Source organism: Trachinotus anak, unplaced genomic scaffold (genome assembly GCF_046630095.1).
Source record: "Trachinotus anak isolate AG129_WGS33_773 ecotype Australia unplaced genomic scaffold, CSIRO_AGI_Tana_v1 ptg000012l, whole genome shotgun sequence".
Lineage (NCBI taxonomy): Eukaryota > Metazoa > Chordata > Actinopteri > Carangiformes > Carangidae > Trachinotus > Trachinotus anak.
Window position 1 is genome coordinate 15,620,494 of NW_027273863.1, and position 11,655 is coordinate 15,632,148.

The 11,655-nt window shown below is 40.2% G+C and overlaps 2 protein-coding genes across 3 annotated transcripts; one reads left to right on the forward strand and one right to left on the reverse strand.

The window, feature by feature from the left end:
- The first annotated feature begins 1,768 nt into the window (after positions 1-1,768).
- Positions 1,769-8,834, forward strand: wrnip1 (WRN helicase interacting protein 1). The gene is made up of 8 exons (XM_071491867.1): positions 1,769-1,847; positions 2,009-2,630; positions 4,094-4,288; positions 4,988-5,226; positions 5,612-5,835; positions 6,815-6,970; positions 7,992-8,071; positions 8,214-8,834. Exons 2-8 carry the CDS (start codon positions 2,034-2,036, stop codon positions 8,493-8,495), a joined length of 1,773 nt encoding a protein of 590 aa, XP_071347968.1. The 5' UTR covers positions 1,769-1,847; positions 2,009-2,033; the 3' UTR covers positions 8,496-8,834.
- Positions 8,835-8,875: 41 nt separating this feature from the next.
- Positions 8,876-10,909, reverse strand: LOC139629319 (proproteinase E-like). 2 transcript variants are annotated; one of them, XM_071491869.1, is made up of 8 exons: positions 10,771-10,909; positions 10,521-10,609; positions 10,348-10,430; positions 10,016-10,141; positions 9,610-9,746; positions 9,305-9,447; positions 9,064-9,216; positions 8,876-8,944 (listed from the first exon to the last, which is right to left on the reverse strand). In XM_071491869.1, the coding sequence occupies exons 1-8, from the start codon at positions 10,835-10,837 to the stop codon at positions 8,927-8,929; spliced, it is 816 nt and encodes a 271-aa protein (XP_071347970.1). In that variant the 5' UTR covers positions 10,838-10,909; the 3' UTR covers positions 8,876-8,926. The 2 variants fall into 2 exon arrangements, with proteins under 2 accessions (XP_071347970.1, XP_071347969.1); XM_071491868.1 differs by having other exon boundaries at positions 10,521-10,642; positions 10,771-10,866.
- Between the last annotated feature and the right edge of the window lie 746 nt (positions 10,910-11,655).

Below are 11,655 nucleotides of genomic sequence, written 5' to 3' on the forward strand. Positions count from 1 at the left end.
GATGAAGTAATGAGGAACTACTCAGTAACAACTCTGTTTGATGGTTTATTTCACAGGTTTATAGAGGTTGATAGAAGTTCAAGTTATATAAATTATAATCAAAGTTGATTCATTTGAAAGCAAAAATGCCTCACTAACCCCATAATCTACAATAGGTGTGTAGTGTGTGCCTTGACAAGTCTCACCCAGATTTTGGTGTAAGAAATTTCACATTTTCTGGACTCAGCCTCAGCACCCCATTGATTGATGCTTTTGTTTGCATTAAGCATAAAATTTCTATGTTGTCCATTGAGCTTAACATTATTTGCCATTTTGATATTAAATACGTATGTTGTATTGTAACACAATTTAAGGATTTAAGATAAGATAACACATTACAAGATGAACTTTATTAATCTCATTGGTTAAATTTGTATTGTTACAACTGCAGGATATAAACGAGGGCAGGTATCAAGCATAGTTAGACAGGAAAAATTACATCAGAGAACAATATTTATATTTTAGTGTGTTTACATGCAGTGTAATATTGCACATTGTTTTCATAAAGTGTGGTATTGCACGTATGTTGAACAATACCATCTTCGCTCCCTCTGCTCCCTCTCCCTCCTCCTTGTTCCCTGATCCAAATGCACTTTTCTTCTCATTCGGCAAGGCCTTCAGATCTGGAGTTACCCGGGGCTTTTTGTTAGAAAACAACTGTGTTGTCTTAGTGGGTACAGTGTTCTCTACACAGAAGCTGATGTGGTCTGTGACGCGGGGAGTGAGACTGTTAATGTCCTCACCATGATGCTCGAGGAGAACATACCAGTTGGTTGAGTCCAAACAGTCCTTCAGTGCCTCATTAGACTCATTGGACCATTGTCTTACTGTACATATTGTTGCTAGTTGCCTAGTTTGTACATAGGCTCTCTGTCAGTCCCTCAGTCAGAACCTAAGTCAGTCACACAACTAAGAACATTTATTATTTTATTATTTTTTCACACAGTAAAACCTCCTCTATGTGTCTCCCTCTCATCCTTTTATCTAACCCCATTCTGAGAAACTTTGAGACTTTGACTTTACAAAAAGTCTCATGTATTTACAGATTCTGATTTCTTTTTATATCCAACTATCATGTATGTGTTTTGAAGCCCCACCCATTGGCCCACTCAGACACCCTATTCAGTACTGTTTATTCTTGTACTTTTAATATTATATTCCTGTGACTCTGAAATACAGAGAATGTGTAAAATTTATTGGGGAAATCAGATTTTTTACAGTATGACACTGTTTTACTATTAGATTAGCTGTTTGCAGTATTTAGTTATTCTTCCAATAATTTCATGATAATTTTGTTCTTGATTCCTTGAAGTATAAGTACTGTAGAACAACATTCATTAATAGCTTAAAATGTCTACTACTACTACTACTGCTACTGGCTTACTTACTATATGTAAAATAATGCTAGTAAAATAATTTCAAATTTATTTTATTTTTTCCTCATTCATTGCTATTAATCGAAATGAAATAAATGAAAATAATCATTAGCCCCAAGAACCTGGGAGTCTTAGAGTATCTTTGTGCGTGGCCAGGCTGTTACCGTACCTGGATAATTGCTGCATTCACGTACCACAGTTACCACGTAAGAACAAGTGTCCCTGACCCTCATTGAAGAAAACGCTTATATTTACATTTGAGTGACAACGTTAGCTTTACTTGACATCCTAACAGTTTAACCAAGATGCGATCAAAATTAGATTTCAAAGTGTCTATTGTTAAGACAAGTCCACACGTCGGACTATCTCATCAGCACGTAAACGCACACAGGAACACACATGGACGAAATTAAAGTGGGTCCCATAGACTGGGTAGGTCCACAACAACAAAAAAAAAAGTTAATCTACATAATCTTTGAATAAACGTCATATTGAGCATGTAAACGAGGGAAGTCACAACTATACATCCCGTTTATGCAAAAGAAAGTTTCTAACAGTTTTTCTCATGTCATTGTTTGGTCACATGATTAAAGGTCAAAAGTTTAGCGCGGAAGCAACATGGCGAACGAGAAGACATCCGCACCGCGGGAGTCGGTGCAGTGTCCCGTTTGTTTCAAAGACTTCAAGCCGGCCACAATTAACGGACACCTCGACGTGTGTCTGCTGAAAGGCGTCACCGACGGCAGCCCGTCCGCCACCGATGAGAGCGGACCTCCTCTGAAGAAACCGCGCATTAGTGCGGAAGCCGCACCGGCCAGCCCCGGTGTCAACAAAGCCGTGGCAGGGACCCCGACCACTTCGATGTTTTCTCTGTTCCAGACCAACAAGAGTAAAGTTTCCGTTCAGAGTGAACGCAATGGTTCACTTGCCGCTAAACAAAGCGCCACCACCGCTGAGCCTGGACCAGCAGGGACGGAGCCTCTGAAGAGCCACACACCTGCGTCCAGCGGGCAGACGCTGAAGGCGACACATGGGTTATCACCGAGGACACTGCTGACCATGGACAGGCCTTTGGCGGAGATCATGCGGCCGAACAACCTGGAGGAATACTTTGGTCAGAGTAAGGCTGTTGGCCAGCAAACACTCCTCCGGTCACTCCTAGACTCGCAAGAGGTACCGTCTCTAATCCTCTGGGGACCACCGGGATGCGGAAAGGTGTGGTGGTGACAGATGACGTGGAGCACCAAACCCCTTGTTGACCAGAGCTGATGTTCATTTATCCTCCCACTGTCCCATATGCAGTGCCCTCTTTCAGCAAGTCTCTCGCTTTGACAGCACAGCACTGATATTATTCTTACCTCAAATAGCTACATCTAGCTTTAAGATAATCAATATCAGTTATCATGAGATGATTCTCATTAATGATTAATCTGTTTTTTTGGTTTTTTTTTTGTTTTTTTTTCAGTTAATCAACTCATTGTTTGGTCTTTAAAATGATAGAAATAATCAAAAACGCCCCTCACAATTTCCCAGAGCTCAAGGTGACATCTCTCTTGTTTTGTCCAACCAACAGTATAAAAAAAAGACAGAAAAGCAGCAGATTTTCTAATTTTAGAATATGTGCTTTCTTTCTCTTTGCTTTAAAAGTTATATAAACTATATCAGCAACAAGTAGTTGATTGATTGATTGATTATTAGTCAATTCATCTGCAGCTATTTTGATAAATAATAATTTCAGGCATTTTGAAAAAGTGTTAAACATTTTCTCATTCTAGCTTCTCAAATGTGAGCATGTCATGCTTTATTTAATCTTACACTCTGAATATCTACCCCTATCGGGCTGTGGGACATTTTAATGTGACATTTCATCGACGAATAAATTAATTAAGGAAGTGATGGTCAGATTAATTGTTAGTGAAAATTATCATTAGGCGCAGCCCGAATCTAAACAGTTGATCATGTTTATGTCACTTCACACATTGATTCAGCTCTTAATAAAATGCACGTCCTAAGCAGTGACCTGTTTCTTTTAGTAACACAACACTGTTGTTCTTACCCAAATAGCTGTCAGTGAAGCTCTGTCAGAAAGTACTCTCTTTTCTCCCAGCTTAAGTTTTAGTGTCATTCTCTCTGTTGCCCTTGATAAACAGAGAGTTGAGAGAGAGGAAACTTTTACAGCATGTTGACAGAGTGAATTATTCAGTCCAGTCTGTGGCTGCCAGGTTGGTGCTTGCCACTCTTCTCTTTGTCAGACCTGAATACAGCCTGTTAATGACTTCTTAGGTATGCCAAGCTACTTGCATGGATTGTTGTACAGCGGCTTGCCTTGCTCAGACTTTGTCAACATGCTTTGCTCACACTTGACCTCTTTAACTCCCTATCAGTTGTCTTAACAGCATCCAGGTTTCACAGTTGAAAGGTTATTTTTGTAGCTGGTTTAAAGGATTTACAGTGATAGATGAGATTTATGAGGCTCTCGAAGCAAGGTGCATTAAATGACATGAAATATTAAATGACTGGCTCCGTGTTGTTAAGCAGAAAATGTTTTCACGTGGTACAATTTTTTTTTTTTATTGTTGGTGTCAGGTAATTTCAGTTTTGCCTCTGGGCCCATTAAGATTCCAGAAGGAAGTGCATATGTTTTAAACAAATAACTTGTGTATGTTTTGTTCTTTCAGACGACTCTAGCTCACATAATTGCCAGCACCAGTAAAAAGAATGGCACAGCTCGGTTTGTCACTCTGTCTGCAACCAGTGCGTCCACCAGTGAAGTCCGAGAGGTGATCAAGCAGGCGCAGAATGAGCTCAGACTGTGCAAGAGAAAGACCATTATGTTCATTGATGAAATTCACCGCTTCAACAAATCCCAACAGGTAGAGCCACTACAATATTTTGTAATGTTAGCTTCAGTTACAAAATGTTTAGAAATAACTTTTGAAGCACAGTAACAAAGGCAAACCATTATGAGAATATGCTCTCTCTCTCTCTCTCTCTCTCTCTCTCTCTCTCTCTCTCTCTCTCTCTCTCTCTCTCTCTCTCTCTCTCTCTCTCTCTCTCTCTCTCTCTCTCTCTCTCTCTCTCTCTCTCTCAATGGTCGATCCCCTCTCAAACAATACCCACCAATTCCTCTGTTTGATTCTTGGAAAGAGACAGAGAGTGAGAGAGAGAGAGAGCTTACTGTTCACAAGATTTTAAACTGAGGTTTGAGTTTCTTGAATAGTTTACTTCCCTTACTTTCCCACAGGAATCGGTTGGCTGTTAGTTTCCGTGACTCTAAGCAGTTATTTGCTGCATGACAGTAAATCCCTACATTAGAGGACCAGTCTAGATCCTCGCTTAATGACCCGATAAGATTCAAAACATGAAAATACATAGCATAGTAATACAAGTGCTGTCAGTGACTTTGTCTTATGATAGTGGCAGCAGGATGAGACATTTGTCTAATGGAGCAAGCAGTATGAAAACTTACTCTTGACATTATCACTTCAGAGATGGTGTTTGTTTTCACCTCTTTTCATTCCCTGTTTGCGCTCGTGTTTTTCTTCACTCAGTATGTGCGTGTTTACCTGTAGGACACTTTCCTTCCTCACGTGGAGTGCGGGACGGTAACACTGATCGGAGCCACCACAGAGAATCCATCCTTCCAGGTGAATGCTGCTCTGTTGAGCAGGTGCAGGGTGCTGGTTCTGGAGAAGCTCTCTGTGGAGGCGATGAGCTCTATCCTGGACAGGGCCGTGGCCACACTCGGTATCAGAGTCTTGGGACAAGAGCCAGCGAATCCCAAAGGTCAAGATCAAACAGATGGAAATGAGTAAGTGCTCCTCTGGGGGCCGAGCCCCTGGTGTTCCACATGTCACGACTGGGTGTCACCCTACAATTCAAAATCTGTCATTGATGCCTGTTTTTTTTTCTTATTTTCCTGGCTTAGTAATATAATAATATAATAATATATGGTAGGAGTGTATAAGTAGTTGTTGGAGCCTCAGCCATCTCCCAGACTTGTGTGGGAATATATGTTTTCATAAATTAATAGTCATCATACCCAGTAACAAGCAGTAATCTGAGGTTGCAGTTATTTCTTTCTCAGGTGTAATATGGTCATGCTGCAGTAGCCTTATTGTAAAAGCCACTACACTGCACTTGACTTTTTACTGCAATAAAAATGTTGACGTTGATATGGTTTTCTCTCTTCCTAGGCCAAAGATTTACATTGAGCAAAAAGCTCTGGACACCATAGCCTACCTCTGTGACGGCGATGCAAGAGCAGGACTCAATAGTCTCCAGCTTGCTGTTCAGGCTCAGGTGAGCTTGACCCAGCCAAATCTGTTGGGACAAAACATTCCTCCTCAAGAGATACTGGTGAAGGAGGAGCATGTCAAGGAGGGTCTTCAGAGGTCCCATATTCTCTATGATAAAGCTGGTAAGCCCAAATGTACTTCCAATGTTTCTGTAGTATAGTTTTCATAGCGTCTACTGCAGTAACTTCCATACCATTCTTTTCTGCCATTGTTGAAGTATTACCAATGATGGCTAAAATATGAGGAACTGTCAGAGGAACATTGCAACATATTTTGCAAATCCACAACTTTACAATCCTCTCAGCAGCTTTGGTAGAACACCTACCATCAATACCTTCATTTTAGATAACCTCTAAATAAATCTTTCCATTAAATGATCAAAGAAGAAAATAAAAGAAGAAAACATAAAAATACTCCACAATGGATATAACCTGGGGTGTTTATAGCTATGCTTATGGTTGCTTAGGAGTGGCACATGGTTTGTCTCCTCTGTGTGTGCAAGTGAATGTCACTTAGGGGTATTACACGACACACAATTTAGTACAGCCCCAGTGCCCTTTGCAACATGAAATATAAAACGACGAGACTGCTTGAGATGGTGTTCTGTGCATTCATAGAGTTAGAAAGTACTATAACTTGTAATCTTCTAAACTGAAATAGCTAATAATAAAATCAGTGCTCTTCGAGTTACAGTGACCATAGTACTGTCAGAATTGAGTTTAGTAAGAGGTGTAGTTTTTAATATAGTGTAGCTTTAGCCTCCCCACTCATTTATCCCTCCCAACCTGACCACTTTTGAAGCGCAATAATGGATAACTCCCCTCATGAGACCTCATATGTCCTCCACACTGTCCTGTTACATAATACTCAGCTGTCACAAAAGACCGAGATTTACTGTTCCCTGTTTCACATGGGGATGAAACTGCCCCTCAGTCATAGTGCAGCATGGTTTTATGAATGTAATCTAATGTAATGTTCTTCACACCACAGTGAAGGCTTAGAAAATGGTTGCTGTAATGCTTGATCTGTTTTTTTTGTTTTTTTTGTTTTTTGGCTTCACATGTTGATGTATTTGTGTGTATGTATCTGTGTTACTCAAAGGTGAAGAGCATTACAACTGTATCTCAGCGTTGCACAAGTCGATGAGAGGCTCCCATGAGAATGCCTCTCTGTACTGGTTGGGCCGCATGCTGGAGGGCGGCGAGGATCCCCTCTATGTGGCTCGCAGACTGGTCCGCTTTGCCAGCGAGGATGTTGGTACGTGAAATTCCTGAATGATGTGTTTTATCTTTCATAATGTATTCTAGTCATTCATCATGCAGCTGGCACACTGCTTCCTGTCTGATCCTCTGGTCTTAACACACTGGTTGCCTTAATGGATAAGATTAGATTTAACTGATCATGTTTGCAGCCTTGCGTTCCTGGTTACATCACTGACATTGTAGTTCAGTTTGAGCCAGAGCGAGGAATGTGTTGTTCCGACAGGGACCTCTTCATTGTCCCTTAAGATTAGCTGATGACTAAAGATAACTGTGGCCGTTTGCAGCGAGATCTTTCAGTGGTGGAGCCTGTCAGAAATCTTTTCTTTTCAAACTTATTTTTATGCAGAACACTTGTATGTTTCTTTACCTTTCATGTAATTTAATTTATTGAATTCACTGATTTTAATATTCTGCTCTTCTATGCTTTGTGTTGGTTTATGTGGGTTCTGTCTTATGCTCTTTGTGAGCCGGTCATTCCTCATACATCGTGGTGACACTCTATTTAGTCATTGTTTATGCTTTTAAAGTAGTTGCATCATGCTACTGTCCTTTAATTTACTTTGTGAAAAAGTACTTCTTAACATTGTTTTGAAAAGTGAGAAATGGTACAAATTAAGTTAGTGGTAATTTTGTCAGTAAAAATTATGAATTGTATAACAGTGATTTACTGTTAAGTCATACATACAGTGCTGTGCTATGCTGTCTCTTTAAATGACCAAGTAACTTAAAATACAGCACTAGGCAAAAGTTTGGACAGAGTGTGTCCAAACTTTTGACTGATACTATATTTTCTAACAGTCCTCTGTCAATTGCTTATTAGAATGTTCCTAAGCATTATGTGATTGACTTTCCCTGATTCTTTACTACTTTGAATTTATTACAAGAAAGAAAATACTGGATGAAATGTAAACAGAGAATGCTTATAGATAAAATGGGGAAAGATAAGATTTTGACCACGGAAAATGTAATTCTAAATGCAGTCTGACTGGATGCCCTCCTTCTCATGCCTCTCTCAGGTATGGCAGATCCCTTTGCCCTCCCTCAGGCTGTGTCTGCTTTCCAGGCCTGTCACTTCATCGGGATGCCTGAATGTGAGGTAAGCTGACGTGACCAAACAGTGGTGGTTTTACACAGTCTTCCATCAAAATAGCTAACTGCCATATCTGAGCCATTTGCACAATAAAAGTTGTATTTCAGTGTCTCTGTTATCCTCCTCCTGTTCATCTGCTACTCAACAGGTGATCCTGGCTCAGTGTGTAGTGTATATGGCACGAGCACCCAAGTCTGTGGAGATCTACAAGGCCTATAGTAATGTGAAGGCCTGTATGAGGAACCACAAAGGCCCCCTGCCTCCCGTCCCCCTGCACCTCCGCAATGCCCCCACAAGGCTGATGAAGCAACTGGGCTACTCTAAAGGCTACAAATACAACCCAGCCTTCAGCGGCGCTGTTGAGCAGGAATACTTACCTGAGGAGCTGCGCAGCATCGACTTCTTCACCTGGACGCCCTCAGACCCATGAGTGTCTCTTGTAATGTTTTACACCATATAGTATATAATCTAAAACCAAGGTTGCTGAATGAAAACGATCTTTCTGCTGCATTCACATGTTCCGTCATGTTAATTGATTCATGTACAGTTTTACTTGCTTTGCTTTATTTTCCTTGTCGATATGATCATAATAAAGTCCTTAATTCATTAAAACCTACAGTAAATATGCACAGTATGCCTTTGTGTTTCCATAATTGATATTTGAATGTTTACTATGTTAAATCTGTGTAAAATGAGATTCACTTTTGTCCTGTTCTTGTAAAAAAAAAAAATATGTATACAACTGATTAAAATGTTCCTTTGTTATGAATACTCTACCCGTTTTTATGAAATACAAGACAAATATGAAAATGTCATTATACAGTTTATTGTTCAGTCACATCCTCAGTTATGGAAGCTTCTTCAGTTTTGGGCCATGGTCTGCAAGGAAATGACACAAGATTAAGTTTGTACATTTCACAAAACGCCTACATTATATTTACTTTATGTCTTTTGTGTGAAGTGATTGTGTTAAATGACATTTATGCAGTTTTCCTCACCTCACTGATCCAGGGGATGAAAGAGGCCACACGGGTAAAGACTGTGGGCTTTTGAGGAGTATTACATCCACGCCCATCAACAAAACTAGTCACTCCTTCGACGTACCATCTACCATCTCTGCCCTTACAGTTCAGAGGTCCACCAGAGTCACCCTGGAAGACGATAGCAGTTATTGGAGCATTGGAGAAAATGGTATTGTTTGTGTCGCACAAAGCATGGAGTTACATTGTTGTTACTTACATGGCATGCTGACTTGCTCTCTCCTCCTGCACAGACCATGGTTGTTTTCGCTGAGCTTCCCCACCAGTCATTTTTACTGCAGATACTGTGGTCCACCACAGGAAGGAGGGCCTGCTGTAGTGTAGTTGCCTTGGGACCTCCAGCTAAAGAGAAATCGACACACTCATTGTAACAACAGCTGAGAATCTAAATAATATTTGATGCATCTCTTCAGGTCCCAGGGCAATGAAATGTGTTTGCTTTACACAAGGGTGCACTACACCCGACATAAGCTGGGCATTAGCGGACTTGGCAGCAGATCTTACAGTAGAGACGACCCCAGCCTGTGACATAACATGGCTGGTTGTGGGCAAGAGTAGCACCATGCTGTGGCAGGCAAGCCAGCTGAACCTTATCATTGATAACAGCACTGTTCTCCAGCTTCAGCAGGGCAATATCATTCCTTTGTAACAGAATGAAACAAGAAAGAAACATGTCAGTAATTATATTTTCTTAATACCACAGAGTTTACTTAACTGTGTAGAGCACCTGCTTCTTCTACATGTTTAAGTGCATTCATATACATTTACAAAACTTATATTTACTCAGCTGCTGTTCAACAGAAACTCTCAGGGTAAACACTTTTTTCAAGGACATATTTACTGTTTCTTAATAATCCACCACAGATCTACAGTGCCGGGCTGAATATGGTGAGAAAGGACGATAACCTACCCACAAGACACACAGTTGGCGTTCCATTTCGGATGAATGAACATCTTTTTCACCATAATGGACTGTTCAGGTCCCTCTTGCTTGTCCATGTCATGCTCAGCGAGAACCACCCTGTATGTGTGGAATCTGGATAGGAAAAAAAAAGAGCCTTCATGTCTTTAAAAATGAGTTTTAGAAATAAATATCAATAACGTTACTATTTCAGCACTCTCCTTTTATCTGGAAATGTTATGTGACCATTGCAAGAAAAACATCAAGATTAGTTCAGAGATCTAACATGACATTTATTTTAGTTTTAAAACTGTTTATCTGAGATGTAAACTCGTCCTCACGTGATGCAGTGAGCAGCAGTTAAGACCCAGTCAGGAGCAATAAGTGTTCCTCCACAGGTGGGGAAGAAGGACTCTAAAGACACCTACAGATAAACAGAAAACTGAATGATCAGCATGAGAGGGATGGGTATAAATTATGTTTGTGAAAAAGAAATGTGTTTGCACTGATTCACCTGCCATGGCCAGCTGTAGGGACGGGCCTCTTCCCCATTCACCACACGGTTGGTGTTGGGCTTGTTACTGGGTACACCACACCCAGACACTTCAATGCAGTAAGACGCAGAAACAAGAGAAGCTGAATGAGAGGACGAAGGTCCCCAAAATGTATATAGCGTTCTCTCAAATCAAGATATCACCTTGCTTCATATTGATTTTAGGTAGCAACTCCCACCAACAAATACAAGGCGTTTAACAATAACTCACCAGTTGTGACAACCAAGAGGAGGACAAATGTAAGTTCCATATTGATCAGAAAGAGCTGGTATGTCATGCAGACCTATTTATGGGCTGCAGTCCAGACAACACCAGACACAGTCTGGGAGATTTCCAACCATTCTCCAGGTGGTGACACTGCTGTGTGCAAAGAAGTCAGATAATGGCTGAAATCTGCTGATCGAGACATCCCAGCAATGCAATGTTATGTTTTATCCACACTTAAGATGTGCCCTTTCTAACTTTGCGTGTAGTGAAAGGTGGTAACAATTCTTTAGTATTGAGGGCCCACCAAAATTATTTTACTGTAACAGGGGTTAGCTGCCTTTATGTTTTCAGGTTTTAAAGCAAGATGAACTATATTATACCTTATAACAACACTAATTAATGTGCAGTTTAAGGATGAATTTAATTTATTGATTAAGGGCTGAAGATGAAAAGGCTTAACTACACTTACACTCAATGGATAATGAAAAGGCAACCATATTTCAAAATAGTGTCTAAATTAAAGGTGTGCACCCTTAAAATCTCCTTAAGGTGCTAAACAAGGTCTTTTGAAAATTAGATGTTTTAAAGGGGTTTGGCTTTTTGCCTTTTTGAATTTTTAAGTTTGAATTTAAATAAATACATTAATTCAAAGAAATAAAACATGAAATGGATCATTAAGGACTTGGACATATATTCCAAATGCTTGCATAAATTAAGGGGGAAGTCATGCACTCCATTAAGACTACTGATGAATTGTTAATACAAATACATTTTTAATGTGTTGGATGTCTTACTAATTTGGATTCACGTGTTTTGAGTGAATAAATGACGGAGTAATTCTTGCCATGTCATTTTAATGTTATTTTATTTTATCCCCAAACGGTGTCG

Bases quoted from the DNA above. Each gene is read 5' to 3' on its own strand.
- wrnip1 (XM_071491867.1), top strand. From the start codon at position 2,034: ATGGCGAACGAGAAGACATCCGCACCGCGGGAGTCGGTGCAGTGTCCC. The intron at 2,631-4,093 runs GTGTGGTGGTGA...TTGTTCTTTCAG, and splicing joins GACCACCGGGATGCGGAAAG to ACGACTCTAGCTCACATAAT. The intron at 4,289-4,987 runs GTAGAGCCACTA...GTTTACCTGTAG, and splicing joins GCTTCAACAAATCCCAACAG to GACACTTTCCTTCCTCACGT.
- LOC139629319 (XM_071491868.1), bottom strand. From the start codon at position 10,837: ATGACATACCAGCTCTTTCTGATCAATATGGAACTTACATTTGTCCTC. The intron at 10,643-10,770 runs GTGAGTTATTGT...CCTCTCATTCAG, and splicing joins CCTCTTGGTTGTCACAACTG to CTTCTCTTGTTTCTGCGTCT. The intron at 10,431-10,520 runs GTGAATCAGTGC...GTTTATCTGTAG, and splicing joins CCTACAGCTGGCCATGGCAG to GTGTCTTTAGAGTCCTTCTT.